A 24,413-nucleotide genomic window follows, 5' to 3' on the forward strand; every position below is an offset into this window, starting at 1 on the left:
AATGTGGATAACTTACTTCTGTCTTATTGTGACAAAGCAGAGGCATACAGTTAATATATAGTGGGATTAGGGCTAGACTCTGATTGTCTCAGTTCTGTAATCTACTCTACACCGTAACACTCAGCTGCTGTTTTCCTGAGTCACCACCACGCAAGAGAGACTCCCAATACTCAGTCATTTGTAAACTTTTACTAGTTTGTCTTCTGCCAACTTAAAGATAAAGGTTAAGTTCTAAAAAGATAGAGTGAAGTAGCTCAGACCACTGAACTAGTGATTGATAAACCTTAGCACTTGCTTCTCCTGAATCACAGGTGAGAGATAGACAGGGTGATAAACTGAAAAGAATGTTACAGGTTTCAGAACCTGCCATATGCTGCTGCTTTCTTTGTGATCTTAGGCCACCTATTTAACCACGTTGACCTTCAGTTCCCTTATCTGCAGGATGAGACTAGCTAATGCAGAAGCTCACTAATGGTCATAAAATACAAAATATCTAGTACTTAGACACTCAGTTGCCGGGAAATGTATCCTTTTCTAGGGCATGTATAATTATTTGGGGGCCCAGAATGAAAGATCACAAATTGATAATTCCAGTGGAGACTTAGGTACCTACTATTAGCATTTTTTAATACCTGTAGATCTTATTGAAATGATCTTTCTGGTTCAGCATGCCTGTGCAGGGTCCTGAGAGCCTGGTTTCTGATAAACACAAGATACTGCCCAGTGCAGCTTGTCTGCAGATCACACTCTAAGTAGAACTTTATGAAATAGTAGCATTCCCCCGGACTTCCACTTCCATGAACTGCCAAAGCATTCAGGAGCAAATTCACAAATATCTCTGCTGGAATTAGAGTATTCCTGTCCCACCCACTGGCTCCTCTGGAAGCCTGTTCGTCTTCCTGGCCAGAATTCACTTCTTCCTTAATTACTATTGTAGTCTTTTTTAAAAATTTTCTCTCTCATAGAATTTGGATTTTTTTTTCTTGGACTGTGCATTTTTAAATTAATGTGTTGCTGCTCTTTGAAGTTATAGGGCAAATCATATTTGGAAAATAAACACTTGAACAATCTGCACATGGTAACACTGCCAGCATGATCAAGGCCAGAGTGCTTCATAGCAAATTCAAGGTCAGTCTGCACTACGTAACAAAACCCTGTTGCAGATCATCTAATATTAATAGCAATAAGAAGAAATTTAAAAGAATATTTAACTGAAAGAAAGATTCAATGTCTCACTTTGCCTGTGAACTCCCTATAACATGTGGCCTGAGGCATTCACCATATAGTTAGATTTGGGAAGAAGCTGTAAAAAAGTTGAACCATAGCAAAGATTCCGTATATAGGAACAGACCAAAATAAATGTAGATTTGGGAGCCAGCCCGAAAAGGCTTTAAATGGTCAATGTGTGGGTTTTTTTTTAATGTGGGTTTTTTTTTTTTTAAATCATACTAGAGAAAATAATGACTTTTAAAAGCAATGCAGAAATTCTAAAAGGCATTTCAGGAATTCCAGTTCCACTAAGAACACAAACTCCGTCAAACTATTGCCTCTGTGAGTACAAATCACAATTGCAGACAAAGTCTCAAATATAAAATGTAAAACCCAGAGCTCTGAAAAGTTCTAAGGCCATAATCCGTGATGGCAAGGAAGGCATGGTAGTGGGCAGCCCTGTCCTTAGCTGTGGGTGTGTATGACATAACTTGTTCAAATCTCAGTCGATCAGGAAACAAGCTGATGGAGCCAGAAGTAGATTTCATAACACTCACGGCCTGTTCTCTGCCCCCTAATCTCCTTCCTCCAGTTGGGACCCATGCTCTTCCAAAACAGCACCACCATTAGTAACAAAGTGTTAAAACACAAAAGCCTATAGAGCCGTTTCACACCAGACCTGTAACACAAACTGAAAGAAAAAAGCCACAGAGAATCATGAAACAAAGAATTGGGCTTTGAAAAGTTAAGTAAAATTAACAGTGCTTTAGGAGAAAAAAAAAAGAAAAGATGCAAATAAAATTAGTGTTGAAATGGAAGTTATTATAATAAATACCATACAAATAAAGAGGATCAATATTGTCAAGAAGAAAAACTAGAACCAAGTGGATTCACTGCTGAATTTTATGAAAACTTTTTTTCATAATTTTATGAAATCATGAATTAATGCCGATTCTTCTCCAGTTATGCCAAAGATTCTAAAGTAAGGGACCCTTCCACATTTATTCTATGAGTCCAGTTACCCTGCTACCAGAATCAAACATAACCAAGAAAGAAAAAGAAATAAAACTGTGGATCAATGTCTTTGATGAACTTAAATATAACACTTTCTCCGCAAAATACCAGCAAATCAAATTCAGTAGCACATCAAAAAGATCATTCACCATTATGTGCGTGTACACATAATAGAAAGAGAAAAACAACTCCTGCAAATTGTCCTGTGACCTCCACACACATGCTGTGGCATACCCATGCCCAAGCCCATATACAAACACACATACTCACACACCAAGTAAGTAACCGAATGAGTATAATAAATTTTTACAAAGATCACTCTATTCACCAGGAGCAAAATGATTTCATTCCAAAGATGCAGAGGTAGGAATGGTTGACAAATCAATAAACAGCACACAACATCAGCAAAATGAAAGGTAAAATCATGTCATCTCAATAGAAACATATTGCATAAAATTCAGAAACTCTTTCTGATAAAACGCTGAACAAATTAAGAACAGAGGGTTTATTTGATAGTACAGTAAAATCTACTTATGACAGATTCGTAGTCAGCATTATGCTCATTGGGAAAAAGCTGAAACAATCCTCTAACTTCAAGAGTAACACAAGGGTGTCCACTCTGATTAGGATTGCTTTGGTGTTTCTATGTAAATTTTAGAATTGCTTTGTCTAGGTGAGTGAAGAATATCATTTAAGTTTTGATGGGAATTGCAGTAAATCTGTAGATGTAGCCATTTTCATTTCATTAATTCTGCTAATCCATGAGTCCATGAGTATGAGATGTCTTCCCATCTTCAAGTGTTCTCTTCAACTTCATTCTCCATTAAGGTTTTCATTATGGAGGTCTTTTGCTTCCTCAGTGACATTTATTCGTTTGTGTATGTCTTATTGTCTGTGTGTTCTGCCTTGCTTATTTAGAAATAAGTCATGTTTTAGTGAGCTAAACTTCAGTTCTGCTTAGAATGTATTCCTTTCTATATTCTATTCTATAAAATGAAGTTTCTTTTTCTTAGATTCCTGGACCCTGGAGTTGGTTTGGATCATGTACACACCCAGAGTGATGCCTGGTTTGAGACTTTGAATTACTAAGTTGGCTTTTCTATGGCTCCTCTGTGAAGAGGATCCAGCTCAGAATACTATCTAGGGAACCAGTGAGAACCTCACTTAAATCTATGGATTAAAAGAATCTTTTTGCTGTTGTGGCTTGCATTGTATGTGGTTTCGAAATAGTGGTCAAGCTGGGAAGGGTGCAGGGTTTGCAGTCTTCTTCCGGTTCTGTCTTTCCTGGTTCCAGTTGCCTATCACGGTACCGTTGGACTATGAGTTCTCACTAGTGGTGTATCACCGTGACCCTCTGCATACATGAGGCTGCCATAGTGTGGGTTTCTGAGGAAACAGGTGAGGTTCCATCTCTGGAGAAATGTTGAGCAACTGAGACAATGGGAGGCAGCCATTTCAGAACAGACAATGCAGTTACAAAGTCCTGTGCATCAGGCCCACTCAGGACATAGGCCAGCCTCTCCTGGGCATCAGTCCCCATCCCACTTTTCACTCAGGACTCCCCTTACTCCTTGGTCACTGGCTGTTTTTTACTTCAAGCAGGTATGCTGAGGATGCTCAGAGCTGTCCTTGAACAAAAAAAAAAAAAAAAAAAAAAAAAAAAAAAAAAAAAAAAGATCCTTCTGAGGGTCAGGAATGAGGAGACAAAGTGGGTATCTCCATTTCACACTCATGTTTGTCTGACATTAGGGTGGCTGTAGGGCTTTGTCATGGCAACCGTGCGCTGTCATTGCTGCTGCCCTTAGTTTCTTTTATTATCTGGGTTGTTTGTTTCTTTGTTGTTACTGTGAATGTGACTACATTCTTAAAAGTGAATTTTAGTGTATAAGAAAGGTACTGTATTTTGAATGTTGATTTTTTTTTTAGGCTTTTCTTTCTTATAATTTTTATTTTTATGTTAATTACCACTTTGTATCCCAGCTGTAGCCCCCTCCTTAATTCCTTCCCAATCTCAGCCTTCCTCCTTTTCTTGTCTCCTCCCATGCCCCTCTCCAAATCCACTTTTAGGGGAGATCCTCCTCCCCTTCATCTGACCCTAGGCTATCAATTCTCATCAGAACTGGCTGCATTGTCCTCCTTTATGGCAAGGCTGCTCCTCCCTTGGGGTTTGGGGATGGGGGGGGAGATGATCAAAGAGCCACTGAGTTAATGTCAGAGGGAACCCACTTGGAGACTGAGCTGCCCTGGGCTACATCTGAGCAGGGGTTCTTGGTAATCTCCAAGCATGGTCCTTGTTTGGAGTATCAATCTCAGAAAAGACCGCTGTGCCAGATTTTTTGGTTCTGTTGCTCTCCTTGTGGAGCTCCTGTCCCCTCCAGGTCTTTTTTTTTTCTTTATTAATTACACTTTACTTACTTTGTATCCCCCCTGTGGTTCCCTCCCTCCTCCTGTCCCAATCCCTCCCTTCCTCCACCCTCTGCATGCATGCCTCTCCTCAAGTCCACTGATAGGGGAGGACTTCTTTTCCTTCCTTCTGATCCTAGTCAGTTAGGTCTCATCAGGAGTGGCTGCATTGTCTTCTTCTGTGGCCTGGTAATGCTGCTTCCCCCTCAGGGGGAGGTAATTAAAGAGCAGGCCAATCAGTTCATGTCGGAGACAGTCCCTGTTCCTATTACAATGGATCCCACTTGAACTGTGCAGGGGTCTTAGGTTATCTCCTGCATAGTCCTTGGTTAGAATATCAGTCTCAGGAAAGACCCCTGTGCTCAGATTTTTTTGGTTCTATTGCTCTCCTTGTGGAGTTCCTGTCCTCTCCAGATCTTACTGTTTCCCACTTCTTTCCTAAGATTCCATGCACTCTGCCCAAAGGTCGCCCATAAGTCTCAGCATCTACATTGATAGTCTGCAGGGCAGCCCCTCCAGGTCTTACTATCTCCCCCTTCTTTCATAAGATTCCCTGCACTCTGCCCAAAGTTTGGTTATGAGTCTCAGCATCTGCTTCGATACCCTGCAAAGTAGAGTCTTTCAGAGTCCCTTTATGGTAGGCTTCTGTCCTGTTCCCTGTTTTTTCCTTCTTCCAATGTCCATCCTATTTGTCTTTCTGAGTGAGGATTCATCATCTTACCTAGGGTTTTCCTTTTTGCTTAGCTTCTTTAGGTATACAGATTTTAGTGTGTTTATCCTATATTATATGTCTAATATCCATTTATAAGTGAGTATATACTGTGTGTCTTTCTGCTTCTGGGATACCTCACTCAGGATGATCTTTTCTAGATCCCACCATCTGCCTGAAAATTTAATGATTTCCTTGTTTTTAATTGCTGACTAGTATTCCATTGTGTAAATGTACCACAATTTCTGTATCCATTCCTCAGTTGAAGGACATCTGGGTTGTTTCCAGGTTCTGGCTATTATGAATCAAGCTGCTATGAACATGGTTGAGCAAATGTCCTCGTTATGTACTTGAGCCTATTTTGGATTTATACATAGGAGTGGTATAGCTGGATCTTGAGGTAGCACTATCCCTAATTGTCTGAGAAAGTGCCAGATTGATTTACAAAGTGGTTATGCAAGTTTACATTCCCACCAGAGATGGAGGAGAGTTCTCCTTTCTCCACATCTTCTCCAGCATGTATTGTCACTTGAGTTTTTGATCTTAGCCATTCTGATGGGTGTAAGATGAAATCTCAGGGTCATTTTGATTTGCATTTCTCTGATGACCAAGGACGTTGAACATTTCTTTAAGTGTTTCTCTGCCATTCTGTATTCCTCTATTGAGAATTCTGTTTAGCTCTGTTCCCCATGTTTTAATTGGATTACTTGATTTGCTTTTTAACCTCTTTAGTTCTTTATATATTTTGGATATTAGCCCTCTGTCAAATATAAGGTTGGTGAAGATCATTTCCCAGTCTGTAGGCTGTGACAGTGTCCTTTGCTTTACAGAAACTTTTCAGTTTCATGAAGTCCCATTTATGGATTGTTGCTCTGAGAGCCTGTGCTGTTGGTGTTCTGTTTAGGAAGCTGTCTCCTGTGCCAATGAGTTCAAGACTCTTCCCCACTTATTCTTCTGATTTAGTGTGTCTGGTTTTATGTTGAGGTATTTTTTATCTACTTTGACTTTAGTTTTGTGCAGGGTGATAAGTATGGATCTATTTGCATTTTTCTACATGTAGATATCTAGTTAGACCAGCACCATTTGTTGAAGATACTGTCTTTTTTTCCATTGTATGGTTTTGGCATCTTTGTCAAAAATCAAGTATCCGTAGGTGTGTAGGTTTATTTCTGGGTCTTCTATTCAATTCTGTCGATCCACCATTTTGTTTCTATGCCAGTACCATGCAGATTTTATTACTCTTGCTCTGTAGTACAGCTTGAGATCAGGGATGGAGATACCTCCAGAAAATCTATTGTTGTACGGGATCATTTTGGCAACTGTGGGTTTTTTGTTTTTCCATATGAAGTTGAGAATTTTTCTTTCAAGGTCTGTTAAGAATTGTGTTGGTATTTTGATGGGAATTGCATTGAATCTGTAGATTGATTTTGGCAGGATGGCCATTTTTACTAGGTTAATCCTACCGATCCATGAGCACAGGAGATCTTTCCATCTTCTGATATCTTCTTCAGTTTCTTTCTTCAGAGACTTAAAGTTTTTATTGAACAAATCTTTCACTTGCTTGGTTAGAGTCACCGCCAAGGTACTTTATGTTATTAGTGGCTTTTGTGAAGAGTGTCGTTTCCCTAATTTCTTTCTCAACCATTTTTGTCTTTCGTATATGGGAGGGCTTCTGATTTTTTTTTTTTTTTAGTTAATTTTTTATCAAGCCACTTTGCTGAAGGTATTTATCATTTGAAGGAGTTCTCTGGTTGAATTTTGGGGGTTGTTCATGTATACTATCATATCATCTGCAAATAGTGATACTTTGACTTCTTCCTTTCCTATTTGTATCCCCCTTGATCTCCTTTAGTTGTCTTATTGCTCTAGCTAGGACTTCAAGTACTATGTTAAAGAGATATGGAGAGAGTGGGCAACCTTGCCTTGTCCCTGATTTCAGTGGGATTCATTTAAGTTTTTCTCCACTTAGTTTGATGTTGGCTATAGGCTTGTTGTATATTGTCTTTACTATGTTTAGGTATGTGCCTTGTATCCCTGATCTCTCCAAGACTTTAAACATGAATGGGTGTTGGATTTTGTCAAATGCTTTTTTGGCATCTAAGGAGATGATCATGTGTTTTTTCTCCTTCAGTTTGTGAATATGGTGGATTACATTGATGGATTTTCATATATTGAACCACCCTGCATGCCTGGGATGAAGCCTAATTGGTCATGATGGATGATATCTTTGATGTGTTCTTGGATTTGGTTTGCAAGTATTTTATTGAGTATTTTTGCATCAATGTTCATAAGAGAGATAGGTCTGAAGTTCTCTTTTTTTGGTTGGGTCTTTGTGTGGTTTAGGTTTCAAGGTGACTATGGCTTCATAGAATGAGTTTGGTAATGTTCCTTCTGTTTCTATTTTATGGAATAGTTTGAAGAGAATTTGGGTTAGCTCTTCTTTGAAGGTCTGGTAGAATTTCTGCACTGAAACCATCTGGCCCTGGGCTTTTATTGGAAGGGAGACTTTTGATGACTGCATCTATTCCTTAGGGGATATAGGACTATTCAATCTATTTATCTGTTCTTTATTTAATTTTGGTAAATGGAATCTACTAAGAAAAATGTCTATTTCATTTAGATTTTCAAATTTTGTGGTGTGTAGGCTTTTGTAGTAAGACCTAATGATTGCTTGGATTTCCTCAGTATCTGTTGTTATGTCCTCCTTTTCATTTCTGATTTTGCTGATTTGGATAGTTTCTCTCTGCCTTTTTGTTAGTTTGGCCAAGGGTTTGTCTATCTTGTTGATTTTCTCAAAGAACCAGCTCTTGGTTTCATTGATTCTTTGAATTGTTTTATTTGTTTCTAATTGATTGATTTCAGCCCTGAGTTTGATTATTTCCAGCCATCTACTCCTCTTGGGTGTGTCTGCTTCTCCCCCCCCCCACCCCAGGGCTTTTAGGTGAGCCATTAAGTTGCTTGTATGAGATGTTTCAAATTTCATCTTGAAGGCACTTAGTGCTATGAATTTTCCTCTTAGCACTGCTTTCATTGTGTCTCATAAGTTTGGGTATGTTGTGCCTTCATTTTCATTGAATTGTAGGAAGTCTTTAATTTCTTTCTTTATTTCTTCCCTAACCCAGTTGTCATTGAGTAGTGAGTTGTTCAGTTTCTGTGTGTATGTGGGCTTTTTGCTATTTCTATAGTTGTTGAGGTCCAGCTTGAGTCCATGGTGGTCAGATAGGGTACAAGTGATTATTTCAATCTTCTTGTATCTGTTGAGGCTTGCTTTGTGACCAACTATATGGTCTGTGTTGGAGAAGGTTCCATGAAGTGCTGAAAAGAAGGTATACTTTTTTGTATTTGGGTGAAAAGTTCTGTAGACATCTATTAGATCCATTTGATTTAGGACTTCTGTAAGTGCCTTTATTTCCCTATTTAGCTTCTGTCTAGATGATCTGTCCCTTGGTGAGAGTGGAGTGTTGAAGTCTTCCACTATCAAGGTGTTGGGATTGATGTGTGATTTAAGCTTTAATAATGTTTCATTTACAAATGTAGGTGCTCTTGTATTTGGGGCATAGATGTTCAGAATTGTGATGTCCTCCTGGTGGATTTTTCCCTTACTGAGAATGAAGTGCCCCTCCTCATCTTTTTTTGATTAATTTTGGTTGAAAGTCTATTTTATTAGTTATTAGGATAGCTTCCCCAGCTTGTTTTCTGGGTCCATTTGCCTGAAAATCATTTTTCCAGCCCTTTATTCTGAGGTAGTGTTTATCTTTGTTGCAGAGGTGTGTTTCTTGGATGTAGCAGAATTTGGATCCTGTTTCTGCAACCATTCTGTTAGTCTGTGGCTTTTTATTGGAGAGTTGAGTCCATTGATGTTGGTAGATAATAGTGACCAATGGATGTTAGTTAGTTCCTTTTATTGTGGAGTTGGTGCTGTTACTGTGTTTTATTGTTTCTTTCTTTTAATTTTTCATTGTGAAGTTATCTATATCAAGGTTTTACCATGAAGGGGTACTGAGTTTTGTCTAAGGACTTTTCTTGCATCTGTTGAGGTTATATTGTGATTTTATATGAAATTTATTGATTTGGTATGTTGGGACATCCTTGCATCTCTGAAATGAAACCAACTTGGTCATGATTATTTTAATGTGGTGTTGAATTTGATGTGCAAGTATTTTATTGAGGATGTTTGCATCTGTGTTCATCAGAGGAATCAGTCAGTTTTTGTTGTGTTTTCTGGGTTTAGTATCAGGTTAATGCAGGCTTCATAACTAAGCTTGGTTGTGCCCTTTCCCCTTCTGTTTCATAAACTAGCCCAAGGAGCACTGGTGTTTTAGCTCTTCTTTAAAGATTTGGTAAAATTGGCATTGCTTTTGTTGGGAGACTGTTTATCACTGCTCCAATCTGATGGCTTGTTACAGATTGGTTTAAAGTATCTTTATCAGTTGCATTTTATTTTGGTAAGTTATATATATCTAAACATTTATCCATTTCTTGCAGATTTTTCCAGTTTGGTGATACAGATTTTGCTCGGTTTTTCAGAGATCAGTGTCTCACATAGACCAGACAGACCTCAACTTTGCTATATAGCCAAAACAGTTTTTAAACTCCAATCCTGCTTCCACCTCTGAAATGCTGGGATTGAACGAATGAACCACCATGCCCAGCCTAGTATATATAGTTTTCTTTCTTTTACTTTCTTTGTTTTTGTTTTTAGACAGGGTCTCACTCTGTAGCCTAGGCTGGTATGGAACTCACTATGTAGACTGGAGTTGGGAATTGAATCTATCCTCTACTAATATATTAGAAGGACCTGTGTGTCCTTCTAGGTCCAGTTGTATTGGCTTATAACACTGAGCACCCCGACCAGTCAGTGCCTGTGTATGTCAGTTGTTATATCTTTGTGGTGGATTGCTCCCTTTATTAATACAGTTTACTTTCTTTAGTCTTCTGATTCATTTTTGCATGAATTCCACTCACTCATGTATCAGAATAGCCAAGCTGACTTGTTTTCAGCTTCCATTTGCTTTGTAACAGAATCCTTTCACTCAGTTCTGTCTTTGACAGTAAGTTGTATTTCTTGAGACAATACAGAGTTGTATCTTGTTCCTTATTCTTTGTCTTTTTAGTTGGGGGGGGTGTTCACAGGACAACTTGAGATGTAGATTTCTCCTTCTACTTTGTTTGGCATAGGGTCTCTTGTTTACCACTGCATGTATATACTATATGAGCTGGCCCAAGAGCTTCTGGGCATTCTCTCATCTCTACCTCCCACTTCACTGTAGGAGAGTTGAAGTTATAGATTTGTGTTACCGTGTCCCACATCTTGTAGGTCCTGGGAATCCGAACTCAAGTTCTCATGTTTGTGCAGCAAGAACTGCGTCCACATAGCCCTTTGCCCTCGATGTTGTTTTTAATCTAGTCAGCCAGCCTTTGATTGTGGAATTAAGGTCATTTACATTATTATGAAGAAGGGTTCTTCAGTTTTGTTTCTTGTTTTTCTAATTGGTTGGCTGGGTTATTGTTTGTTATTGTCTTTCTCCCATTTGTGTTAGGGTTTGACTAGTTTACTGAGGGAGACATGGTTTTTTCCTAAATTGCCTTTGTTCCTCTATTCATCTCATGAACTTTGTTGTTTCATATGGTCTCATAAACTATATTGTCTTTCTTTTCCCTCTGTGTTTAAGACCCATTCAGTTATCTTCTTCAGTGCTGGTTCAGTGATCATGAATTGCTTTAGCCTCTGGCTGTCTTGAAATACCTTGATTTCTCTGTGGATTTTAAAATTAAACTGTTGTAGATATAGCAATTTTGGTTGACAGTTATTCATTTTGAAGACTTGAAATATATCATTCCATGCTTTCTTGGGTGTTAGGGTTTCTTTTTAAAAGTATAATGTTGTTCTTACGTGTTTGCTCTTTTGAGTTGGTATTTTTCTTCTATAGTTTTTAATAGTGCTTTTAACAGTGCTTCTTTGTTTTGCATATTTTTGCATCGTAGCTATGATGCACTGGGGGAATTTCTTCTCTGGGCAGATCCATTTAGGGTTCTGAATGGTTCTTATCCTTAGATGTCCATTTCTTTCCAAATTTTTCAGCTATAATTTCACTAAATAGGTTTTCTTTGCCTTTGTTTTGCCCCATGGAGTCTTAGATTTGGTCTCTTGATCACATCCCAGAGTTCTTGGATGTTGCTTACTTATATATTTATCCTATATTAATTCTGAGTCTTTATTTCTTTGATCATGTCCTCTATCTCCGACTTCTCTTTTCCGCTTGGCTGAATCTCTTGGTGAGGCTTGCTACTGATTGTCTGTATCTCTGCATTCATGATGCCTGCTTCAGTTTGCATTTCCTGAGAAGCCTCTGGAATTTGAATTGAATTCCATACTTCATGCATCTGCTTGTTTGTGTCATTTTTAAGTCACTGAGTATTTTTACAGGTAAATTTTGTATTCTTCGCTTGGCATTTTACCCATTTCACTCTTTGGACTTGGTAATAAAAGAGTTATGATCTTTTAGAGGAGCCTGGTAGTCTTGATTTTGCTTGTTCTGTGCGTCTATATTGTGAAGACATTACTGAGAGAAATGAAAGGCCTAAAAAAGAAAAGAAATATACTGTAGTTATTAATTAGAAAGTCAAATAGTAGTAAAATAACAGTTCTTCACATTTGATCAATAGGTTCAACACAATGCAAATAAAACTCCCAATAAGCTCTTCATAGATACTGTTAGACTAGTCTTAAATTATTGTGAAAATAAAAACAATTTAAACAATCCATGGTAATCTCTTAAAAGGACAACAATGAAGCATTTAAACCACCTTGTTTTAAGACTTCCTACCAAACATTGGTAATCTATTGGATGTCATTTTGGTTAAGAGATAAGTATAACTGGGAGCAGAGGAGGGGTGGGGCTACAACAAGGATGTAAAGTGAATAAAAAATTTAAAAAAAGAGATAAGTATAATCACTGAAGTGTGAGTCTAGGAAAATGCACAAATGCATGAATACATACACAGTTGGGTATAAGTTGAATATACTAAATGCATTTTATATGCCTAACCTATCAAATATCATAGCTTTGCAGCACAGTGTACTGTACAGTATTGTCTGTTTACTATGCTGATTGTATGGCTTCATCTGAAGCCATAAGAAATACTGTGCCACTTTATCAGTAGCTAAGGAGAAGTCCCAGTGTCAATATACAGCACTAAATATGTATTGCTTTGCATCACAATAAAATAAAAACAACTTTTAAGTCAAACTGTTATCAGTTTGGAACTTTCTGTATGTTTTATGACAAAGGTGCCAGTAGAGAAAGGAAAGCTTTTTAACAAATGATGCTAGAATAGCAGATAGGAACAATTTTTAAACTTCCATAAGCCCTTACTCATATCACACCACTCAAGAATTAATTCAAACTTTTAAGAGCCCTAATTACAAAAGTTGCTGCTATTTCTATTCTCTGAAAGTTCAATAAGAAAGCATTTCTGACATTATATAGAAAAAGGGTTTTATATTGAATACAAAAATCAGAAGAGAAAAAGTACAAAAGGGAAAAAAGAAAACAATGAAGCATTCTTTGTCAAAAGTTAAACCGTTGGCCAGGCTTTGGAGTGCACACCTTAATCCCGGCACTTAGGAGGCAGAGGCAGGCAAATCTCTGTGAGTTCAAAGTGAGTTCAGGACAGCTAGGACACAGAGAAATCCTGCCTTGAAAAACCAGATAGGTAGGTAGGTAGGTAGGTAGGTAGGTAGATAGATAGATAGATAGATAGATAGATAGACAGACAGATAGATAGGACTTTTCTTCTTCCACAAGCCCATGAAGAAGAAAAATGGGCAGGGTATGGTTATGTACACCTATAATCTCAGCAATTGCCAGAGGATCACTACACATTTCAGGTCAGCTGGATCTTCTTAGCAAGTCTGGGCCAGCCTGGGCCAGACTTAAACAGGCCCTGTCTAAAAAGAACAAGTAAGGCTCTGGAATCATCTCGGAGGAGGGTAAGAGTCAGAGATCAGAAGCACCAGAGCAAAACAACATGTTCTGGACATGACAGGGTGGCTGTATTTCTGAATTTACAGCAGCTCAGGTTGCCTGCATAAAACCTGTACAAGGTCAAGCCAATCACCTTCTAGCATGGAGTGGGAGGAGTTCAGGAGCGCCTCCCCAAGAAGGACAGCTGGGAGCTGGGAGGAAGACTTTTCTGAAAGGTGTGGCTCCTGGTTCAGAAGTAAATGGACAATACAAATTGGAGTCCATACATTATTTAAAATAAATTATTTAAAATAAATAGAGAAGCCAGTGTGGTCTACACTGAGAGTTCGAGGACAGCTAGGGCTACATAAAAAGACCTTGTGTCCAAAAAGGGTCTTTTCTAGAAAGGGTCTCACTTTGTAGACCAAACTTTCCTTGAACTTGGGATCCTTCTGCCTCAACTTCTAATGCAAAGTTATAGGCGTATGACATACTCAACACAACCCATTTTTTTCCTGATGAGCAAAATTTTTGAACAGATATAGTTCATTTATAAAATAAAGATTTTTGGGAAAGTCCAATAATATAAGCACAGATGTCCGGTCATTTATGAAATGGAAATTAATGCCTCAGTGACATCAAGCACAATGGAATATGCCTATGATTCCAGGACTTAGGGGCTGAGGCGTGGAGATTACAAGTTCATGGCCAGCTTCAGCTGCACAACCAAACCCTGTCTCCAAGAGAAAAATCAGTTCTGGCTGCTCTCCGACATCTAACTATGTAGAATGTGGTCAGGATGTAGGCAGACTTTCACAGCGTCATACTCTGGCACATACTTGTATGGCATGACACGCTGGCTGCTTCAGAGAAAAAGGAATCATGTTCGCAATTTTAAGCACTTTTACATTTCTTGGCTCACATGATCACCAAATTCTTATTTTTGGGTCAAGGCTATGAAAAGAGAATAGTAAATAAATTACTAAGGCAGTAATGCCAATTTATATCTATCCCTCCCCCCGCCATTTTTATTTGTAAGGTGCCCTAGCCTAAAGCTAAAGTAAGTTTGGCATCTTCTGGGAATAAAAGTACACATTGTTTCTTACTCTTTCCTGTAGTAATAGCATCTATTCTTCTTTCAACTACTAGGCAATGTATGTTTTCGCTAAAATAACAAGTTTTTAAAATCTAGGTCTTCTACTGAGCTAAAATAGGTAACTGTTCAAAATAGTGTATATTGTCAAGGAAATTGTTTTGAACTGTTGTGTTAAGACAGAACTCTTTTGTCTTCACTAGATTTATTTTTGCCCACTAGTCTTTGGGGCAATGCTACAGAGTCTAGCTTGAGTCTGTCTTGTTTCAAATGATGCTTTTAAACCTGTTAGAGGTGATACATTGAGGCAGGTCACATACCCAGAGAAGCTATAATTCTGTTGAAATCTGAAGGGATAAATTTCAAGTGATAAGATTCCAGTATCATTGGCCCAGCAGCAGTATTCTAGAGGAAAATAGTGTGTGTAGGTAAAGTCAGCATGTTGGTGAGTTCCCAAGATATTTTCCAAGGAATTCTTTACTCCTTCACCCAGTTGCTTTGATTAACCAACGGCATCATAAATACTCTTGCCTTTTATTTAGCTTCATAGGTGCAACATTGCCCTCTAGTTACATAAAAAGGTGTGCTCATAATTGTAGCCAGAAGGGTTCCAGACACAAAGACAAATTGATTGATTAGTTGATCCTCCCCTTCTCTCTCTTCCTTCATTTCTCTCCTTTCTCAGCAAGATGTCACATATCCCAGGCTGGTCGTGAACTTACTCTGTAGCCGAGGATCAGCCTGAAATCCTGATCCTCCAGCATCTGCCTGCTGAATGCAAACAGGCATATGTGGGCAGCAAGCATTTTACCAATTGAGCTACATCTCCATCCCCAACGATCACCTTATTTTTTAAAGACTGTGACACATAATTTTCTATGTGTCACATAGGGGCTCATTTGGGATTGGTACTAGAAGATGGCCCAAGTGATTTCTTACAATTGCCAATGACAGTCATTAAGATGATAAATGGTTGTTAAGCTTTTTATAAGTATTTATATATTATTTTCCCTTAAGTGAGAAATATACTCAAGCCAGGAGTGGTGGCACATGGCTTTAATCCTAGCACTCAGGCTACAAAGACAGGACGACTCCTGAGTTCATGGCTAGCCTGATCTATAAAGTAATTTCCAAATAGCTAGGATTATATAGAAAAACCTTATCTCAAAAAACCAGAGAGAGAAAAAGAGAAAGAAATACTCATTAAAAAAATCAAACTAGTCCTTCCATCATTAATATACTTAGATTCTAATAGAGTAGGAAAACAAAAGCAAAATCATAGTACAGGATGAGTCATGAGATTATATAAAAGTGTATTTTTAAAATGTGAGATTATGTGGCTAAAAAAAATAAACTTTTTCTAAAAGTCAAAGAGATATTAAGACCAAAGCATAAACACAAAAGGAGTATGCTAGCCCGTTTGCCGTTTAGCTCCTGCAGCAGTCAGCAACTAGGAATGGGCAAGAGAGGCTTCACCAAATTTATCAATTCTTGGCATCTATCCACAAAAACATCTTAAGATGTCATTGTAGCAGTCCTCAATTAAGAGTTACATGAAAATAGGAAAGGCTGGCCATAGGACTTCTGAGTACTTGTTTTTCTTCCTGTTGATTCTTACCTAAAGAGAATACTCTCTCATCATTTGAGTAGGAATACAGAACAAGGGGGTTATTTTATTCTACTATGATTGCCTGGTGAAGCAATGATCAATTCCCCCCCATCACTCTGCTTCATTATTATCTGCAATCTACAAGGCCATTGCCTTCAAGAGTACATGCTTGTTTTTTAAAAGTAGAAAGATGTAGGCCCAGATAATGAACACATGGCAGTGTAGGTTAAATGTTATGATAGAAGCCCAGAGTACTGTGGATGCAGACGGAGAAGGGATCATGGTGAAAGTGGGAGCAGGGAACCAGCTGTGCCTTTGTGAAGAAGAAGCTTTATGTTTCATTAGAGACCATTCCCAAGAGAAGTGCATGATACAAGGGCTGGAGCATAGACGAGAAGGCAGTGTTTGGGAATGAGTGAGTAATTCTGTTGTCTACAGTGGACGATTCTGGGGCAAAGGAAACCTAGGATATAACTTAATGGATTCTAAAGAGAAAGGTTTTGCCCAGGGATGTGGCTCTGGGTAGAACATTTGCTTATCATGTACAAGTTCCTGAACACTACAAAATAAAAATTAAAAATAAAAGCTAAGGAGCAAAGGTTTCAGTATATTAAACCAAAATGTTTAGACCAAGTTCAAGGAAAAGCACAGCAGCACCACAGTTTCTTTATTCACAGATTTATGTAATTGTGCGCCTGCTTTTCATCCATCTACATTTATTCGTTCCTTTGTGACAAATACTAATCTGGATGCAGAGGAGAGTAATTATGACACGGTTTCTTTTCTGAATGAAGTCACAGTCTGATAGAAGAGACGAGTAACGATAGTCATAGTACCAATAACAATTGATATCTGCTCTGAGAACAGAATTAAGCAAGTAACAGTTATGCGCAGAGGTAAGAGTAAACCATTTGTGCCACTTTTGAGGAATCTTCACTTGCCAGGTTGAAGTTAGAAACTTTCTAGTCTGGTGTGGCAATATGTATGTAATCACATATTTAATCACAACACCCAGAAGGCTTGGGCAAGATCATGAATTAGGAGTTAGCACAGAATACACAGTAAGAGCCTGTCTCCTAAGCAGAAAAGGTCAGCTGGGCATGGTGGCACACCACACCTTAAACTTACCAAGTTGTGTTAGATAGATTGGAAGGCCTCTATTTTGTCTTGCCGCTGCTCTTTCCAGACTCACTCAGATGTGATGTCTGTGAAAAAGCCTTCCTGACACTCCACCCCCCAGGCAGGGCTAACATGCGGCCACTGACAGACTTATACTTGACTGTAGTGACTTGCAGGGATGGCATCTCCTGTGATTTCCAAGCACACAGCAGGCAGCACCTCTGTGTCTGCTGTGTCTGGCCTAGATGGAAAGGAGGACATCAACCAGTGTTTACCAAATGAACAAAGCAGAGGAGGGCCTCCGGCAGGGGGTTGGGAATCCAAAAGCAATAATAAAATAAAAAGCACCAAAGACAAATGCGAACACTCTATACCTGCCATTGATTCTCCTGCCCCAGCTCTGTTGTTCATCTATCCTGGGCCATAGCTGTTGGTCTGGTTATGTGTATGGAATTGACTGGAAAGGGAGAGAGAACACAAAACCTAGGGAGACGGGCTGAAAAATATGTGGGGGACTGAAGCAGTACCTTTAGCCACCAATGGCCCAAGTTACCGGAAACCTGGCCAGCGGACCTAGTTCCCTTCATCGGTCTAAACTTCTGGGTGCTGTTTTCTACCACCACCTGGTGGCCATATCTATAAATAGCAAGCTCCCAGCGAGGGAGCCAAGGGAAGGCAACTAGTTGGTTCACAAGTGACCTCAGTTCAAACACCACCCAGGAAAATGCACAGGTCTGAGTGTGAGCCTGCACCTCATTCCGGTAAGAGTTCCAAGAGCTTGTTAGTAGGTTTGTAAAGATACCTCTGGTCTACAGAAGACAGAATTACTGCTGAAGGGGTGGTTCCTTGTCCTGCCCCCACAGATGAAATCCTCTAAGGGATCATCATAGAGGTAGAAGAGCAGACCTGGCTCCTCGCTACTCAAACCTCACTCTCTAGTTTACCAAAGTACTTACTCAGAACCCAGTTTTACAGAGCCTCTGGTCCCAAGTGGACCCGTAGGTGTCATTGAGACTTACTAGGTTACATCAGGTAGAACTGGGTGCTGATGTTCAGGAGAGTGTCAGCAGCAAGGCTAAGAACAACATAGACTGCCCTCTTTAATGCCTCCCTCACTTCCCACAGCCATCATTTAAAACAAGAAAGACAATACCATTTTCTGTCCTGAATATAGTTCCCAAATGAAAGTCATTTTACCTACATACTTTTAGATTTCTGGAGAACCACATTCTCTCTAGCCATGATTCCTGGTAGAAGATAAGCCTATAGCTTCAGTTTAAGCTAGTTCTCTAAAATGCAAGCATTGATGCCCATGAGCTGACTTTACTTTAAAGTGAAAAAACTAAAACTCTGAGAGAAAATGACTTACTGTTTTCTCCCACAACTTGCCACTGCCTCATTGCACAGGTATGTATCCTGTCGTAGTTCAAACAGTGAGCAGACCTGCAGGGTGACTGGTTTATTTGTGTCTCTGGGGCCCAGGAAGGACCCTTGTTCCCTGCTAAGGACAGGCACAGTAGTCAGAGTTCACAAAGGTTAGCGTTGCTGGAACATATTCAGGCTAGATACACTGGAGCAGACTTTGTAAAGAATCTTCAGAGCCTGCTTTTAATCAATGTTTTGGAGATGCCCAAAGTAGAAGTGCAGAGATCACAGTTACTATGTGGCAGGACCTAGGTAAACCCGGGTCTGCCTGACACCGGGTTCCCACAGCAGCTAGCCGCATGATGCTTTGAGCACCCTCTGTCCTCTTCTCACTGTCCCTCTCTTCTCTTCCAGGAGTGCCAGCTTCTCTCAGGGCACCCGGCAGAAGAGCGACACAGCCGTGCAAAAGCTTGCCCAGGGCAATGGACACTGTATCAATGGAGTCAGCGGCCAGGTCCATGGCTTCTATAGCCTTCCCAAGCCAAGCCGACACAATACAGAATTCAAGGACAGTACTTACGACCTCCCCCGGAGCCTGGCTTCCCATGGCCACACCAAGGGCAGCCTCACAGGGTCTGAGACCGATAATGAGGATGTGTACACCTTCAAGACACCCAGCAACACCCTGTGTCGGGAGTTTGGAGACCTTTTAGTGGACAATATGGATGTTCCAACCACCCCTCTCTCAGCTTACCAGATTCCTAGAACATTCACACTGGACAAGAACCACAATGCCATGACAATGGCCACGCCTGGAGACTCAGCCATAGCTCCCCCACCCCGACCCCCCAAGCCAAGTCAGGCAGAAACACCTCGATGGGGCAGCCCTCAGCAAAGACCTCCAATCAGTGAAAACAGCAGATCTGTGGCTGCCACTATCCCCAGGCGCAATACCCTGCCTGCCATGGACAATAGCCGACTCCACCGAGGTCAGTAATCTCTGAGACCAGGGACCAGGGAGGTGGCCCTGGCGTTCTCAGTGTGTAGCCCTTGGCCACCCCTAGGCCAAGGTAAATATAAGAATTATCCAGTTCAGTGATACAAGTTGAGGCACTTTATGTGCAGTTTCCTTAGTAGTTCATCCCCGCCCAGCTGCCAGTACACACTCCAAGTAGACTCTGCCTTGGAGATGTTGGTATTTGGGGTTTGGAGGTTTAAATCGTGCTGTTTGTTTATTTAAAATTAAGACCAAAGGCATAAAAACAAACTTAGAGGCTCAGCAAACTTCAAGAAAATAATACAAAATGGGATCTTTGGGATATTTTTATATCAGGAAAAGCTCTGATTGGAGTCTGAACTTGCATTGAACCCCTAAGTTCTATCCTCACTATGACAGGCCAATTCCAACTCTGCAAATGCCCTCTGTTCAATGAGCTCTCTTTAGATCTCTCAAAGCCTTCTCATCCCTCTGCTGTGACAGCAGCAAAGATGCGTCTCAGGCGCCCAGTTTAGAACTCTCCTATCAGTCAGGCTGTCTGAGCAGTCACCCACCCCTGGGCTCTGGAACTGAATAGCGCATGCACGACACGCCCTGCCCTTCCAAGCTCACCTCCTGCTGGAGAGAAAAGCCGACATATATAATTAGTATAAGCGCCATTTCCAAAGTATTCCCAGAGCTGAGAGTGAGCCAAGTGGGGGAGGTATTGGAACTCAGGGCTGAAGTCAGGAGGCCCTCTGCAGATACGCACGTAGAAGACATGAGACTTGGGCAGAGCCTGTGAGCAAGAGGGGTGAATGCCCTGTCCTGTCAACATGGGGCGATCTCATGTTGAATATAACCCATCTTCCTTCCTTCATCTCAGCCTCTTCCTGTGAGACCTATGAGTACCCAACACGAGGAGGCGGAGAGAGCGCCAGCTGGTGTGCCGAGTCTGTGAGTGAGAACGTTAATCCTTTCCTGGGTTTGATCAGGGCCCCTTGGGTCAGTCAGGGTAGGGAAGAAGCCACACATGTAACTAACAGCACATCAGCCAAAGAACGATAGCATCTCCCTCAGGACCTGCTGCCTACTTGTCCCAGTCCAAAGTCTTAGGGAGACGTTTTTGGCAAGTAAAAATGATACCCTCCTCTGTGGCAGATGTGCCCTGTGACACACTGGACTACAGTACAGCAGACACACTCCCAAGGAAAGGTTCCTCTAAGGCAACAGCCCTGGAGTAGGAATGTGGAGTAGGAACATAGCAGAAGTGGTGACAGATGACAACTTACATGAGGATGTCAGGCTACCTCTGGAGGGGGTTGTCCAAGTTCAAAGCAAGCTGAGCAGGGCTCAGCCCACTGGAAAGACAGTGCAGAAGCAGTGCAGGCAGACGTGCTGTGCTGAGAGTTGGTGGGTGGCTGTAGTACGGGCTGCTCTGCGACCTAGGAGCCTGGGGTGAGCCCAGGGCCAGAGACTGCTGCCCAGGGAAGTGTAGCAGACTTCTCCCTTCACAGCCCTGGGCAGTGTCTAGATTGACACCAGTGGTGAATCCTGGGCTGTTCCTGCTGTCTGTCTTAGCCAGGCATCCGGAACCTGAATACCCCTAGCCACATGCTGTGCACTTGAGTATCCACAGTTTTTTACTTGAGACTTATCACAAATGATAGGCGGCTCCCGAGAGATGCTGTAAACAAGAAGTTACTTGCAGAGCATTCTCCTACTTCACTTCCGTATTCCCACATACTTCCTCATTTGGTCTTCTCAAGGTTTCCCTTGTAGCTTCAAAGTATAGCTAACCAACTGGAACAGCTTGGACAGTCTCACCTTATTTCTTTTTACTGGGTACAGGTTTTTTACTCTCTCTCCCTCTTTTTTTTTAGCCAGGAAAGTCTGCTGTGGGTCGATCAGACAGTGCCAGCTCTGATGACAACTACGTGCCCATGAACCCAGGTTCTTCTACCCTGCTGGCCATGGAACGAGCAGGGGACAGTTCCCAGAGTGTCTACATTCCCATGAGCCCAGGGCCCCATCACTTTGACCCACTTGGCTACCCAACCACATCCCTTCCTCTTCATAGAGGCCCCAGCCGAGGAAGTGAGATCCAGCCACCCCCAGTCAACCGCAACCTCAAGCCTGACCGAAAAGGTAAGTCCAGTCTTTCCCATCTCACCTCTGGAAAGCATTGCTTAGGGATGAGGTGGCTATTGGACTTAGGGGTGTATGCCTGTGTGCAGATAATGTAAATTCAGACCTGAGGTTTGTCTATAAGGACAGGTGCAGGATGCTTCATGTGGTCCACCGCAGGTGTGCGTAGTGAGCAGGGAAAGTGCTAGAGTCCAAACTGGATTTCTGCTGGCCTTGGCTGAGCAGCAGGGGTCCAAAGGGAAGAGCAGGCAAGCTGGACAGAGATGGAGCCCATGGTTCTGGCTGACAGGGACTCTGAACACAGGAAGTGAAGACAAGGTCCTGCACCATTTACGTTCCTTTACTGTGATTTGCATAACACTGTCCAAAATCAACAGGAGTAATCACAATGGCCATCTATATTCTGAATACAATTCTTGTTTTTATTAGAAGTCACAGACCCATGAGTCCCATTTTGGATTCTGGAAGTCTTGATTGCTATAGATACAGTGGAAAGGACGCATGCTTTAGAGTGTGACGACACTTGAGCATCTGGAGTTTGGTATCTGTGGGAGTCCTGAAACTAAGTCACCTGTCTGTCCTTACTGAGCCTCCAAATAAACAAAACCGATGCCTTTGTAAATGTGCTTGGGGGTTACATAGAGGTTGTGGTGTAGTGACTGATCCCTGAGCTCTGTTCCTGCCGTAGCAAAGCCAACACCCCTTGACCTGAGAAACAATGCTGTCATCGATGAGCTCCCCTTCAAGTCACCTGTCACCAAATCGTGGTCCAGGGTCAAGTAAGTGTCAATAGAAGCAGAATTCTAGTGTCAGAATTAACAGCTGGCCTGGGGTTGAGGATGCCAGGATTTTGATGCTAATGCTATCAGGCCCTTTGTTCGGTTTCTCGTCTTTATAACAAAACATATGGGATAATCACTTGGAGAGGAGGACAGATGTGTTTTAGTCTGTGGTCACTTGAGGCCTGTGGCTGGGTGGGGAGAGCATGAGAGCCAGAAAGCAGAGAGCATGTGTGTCTTGGCTGCTCTGGTTCTATCCAGCCTGCACCCTCCCGGCTGCTACTATACACATTTAGGGTGGGTCTTCCCACACCTGTTCTAGACCACGTGCCAGTCATCATCCATGTTTTCTTTCTCTGTCTCTTATTCGTGGGAATTGTTTTCCTCATCTGTGAAGGGGAAATGATTAAAATGTCCCTGTATTTGATCTTAGTCTAAGAATGGAAGTGTGAAGCTCTGTGGCCAGGTCTGGGGAGTAAGAACTGTAGCTCCTCGGGGTTCACTGTCTTTTTCTGTCCGCCAGCCACACCTTCAACTGCAGCTCCTCCCCGTACTGCCGTCCCATCTCCACACAGAGCATCACCAGCACAGACTCGGGAGACAGTGAGGAGAACTACGTCCCTATGGTGGGTCCTCAAGCCTTCACTCCTATTTCTCCTTCCCAGCTCAGGCCACGGTCATCTTGTACTGAATGGAAGTTGGCCTCCTGCTGCAGGCCCCTCCTCGACACATGCATGTCAAACAGCAGGGGTTATCAGCCGTTAGAGAGACAGCTTTGCCCCAAGAAGGTCTGTGTCTTAAAGACCCCACATGGTCTGTCACTCTCACTACTGTAATTCAGGTGACATCATGGTGCCCCTGGAGAGACATACAGATATTTAACTCCCTCCAGTAGTGATAGCAGTGGTAGAAATATACACAGAGCATGATACGGCGCCTCTATGAGGTCACTGAAAAGGGCACAGCTACCAAGGCTGCCAAGATTCAGAGAACAGATCAAACATTAAAATGGTATCGACTCTAACTACAGTCTGACCTTGGACATATTTAGACATAAGCTGGCTGAAGAAGGGGCCAGGTGTGGTGGCACATGCCTTTAACTTAGGGAGGCAGAAGTAGGTGGATCGCTGTGAATTCGAGGCCAGCCTGGTCTACAAAGTGAGTCCAGGATAGCCAAGGCTAGAGAAACACTGTCTCAAAAAACTGAAGAAAAAAAAAAAAAAGCTGAAGACAGGACCTTAAAACCTCTCACATGGAAAATGGCTGAAGAAATGAAGTCCTGTCACCCAGAAACAAGGTGACTGACTGTTCAGGTTGCCATGGAGAAGGCCACCAGCTGCTTGTGACCAGGTGTGATAGGAAGCTCCCAATCACCAAATATGGGAAAATGTTGTTTATCAGGGACCTGCGAACTAAGGCTGGGTCTTCAGGAGAGATAGTACCTAAGACTTGCCCTGAGCCAGTCTAGAGCAGGGGCAGCCAGGTACATGGGAATTAGCACAGGTTTGGTGGTCCGAAACACGCCTGGCTCCTCACACTCCAGCTGTGCAAGTGCAGGTGACTCACTGTACTTCCTGAACCTGGTTTAGCCTTTAGTGATTTGAACAGTAGTGAGACCCACTCCCAGGACTGCTATGAAGACTCAGCTGAGAGTATGAGAAGCCACAGGGCACTGGCCCCGTGCAGGGCATTGTACGGGGCAAGATGGCTCTTGCTCCCGGAGGAGGTTTTCCAAGGGGTGGTTTGGGCTGTTAAACTTACCCAGTTTTACTCTTTGTCACAGCAAAACCCAGTCTCTGCATCACCTGTTCCCAGTGGCACTAACAGCCCAGCTCCAAAGAAGAGTACCGGCAGTGTGGATTACCTAGCCCTGGACTTCCAGCCGGGCTCCCCAAGTCCTCACCGCAAGGTACCTGGAAGCTGGGGATTAGGGAACCCATCCCATCAGTCCCTTTCCAGAGACATTTTACATCCAGTTTAACTGGGGTCACTCTACCCACCTCCTTGCCAGGAGACATGCCC

The 24,413-nt window shown here is 41.8% G+C and overlaps 1 protein-coding gene across 1 annotated transcript in view; it reads left to right on the top strand.

The window, feature by feature from the left end:
* The window catches only part of Gab2 (GRB2 associated binding protein 2), a 164,934-nt gene that overhangs the window by 136,658 nt on the left and 3,863 nt on the right, over nt 1-24,413 (top strand). Inside the window, exons 4-9 of the mRNA XM_060367596.1 lie at nt 18,903-19,477; nt 20,351-20,421; nt 21,348-21,612; nt 22,301-22,391; nt 22,915-23,017; nt 24,175-24,300. Coding sequence (XP_060223579.1) covers nt 18,903-19,477; nt 20,351-20,421; nt 21,348-21,612; nt 22,301-22,391; nt 22,915-23,017; nt 24,175-24,300 — 1,231 coding nt within the window. The remainder of the gene's footprint in view (nt 1-18,902; nt 19,478-20,350; nt 20,422-21,347; nt 21,613-22,300; nt 22,392-22,914; nt 23,018-24,174; nt 24,301-24,413) is intronic.

Source organism: Meriones unguiculatus, chromosome 14 (assembly GCF_030254825.1).
Source record: "Meriones unguiculatus strain TT.TT164.6M chromosome 14, Bangor_MerUng_6.1, whole genome shotgun sequence".
NCBI classification, from domain to species: Eukaryota; Metazoa; Chordata; class Mammalia; order Rodentia; family Muridae; genus Meriones; species Meriones unguiculatus.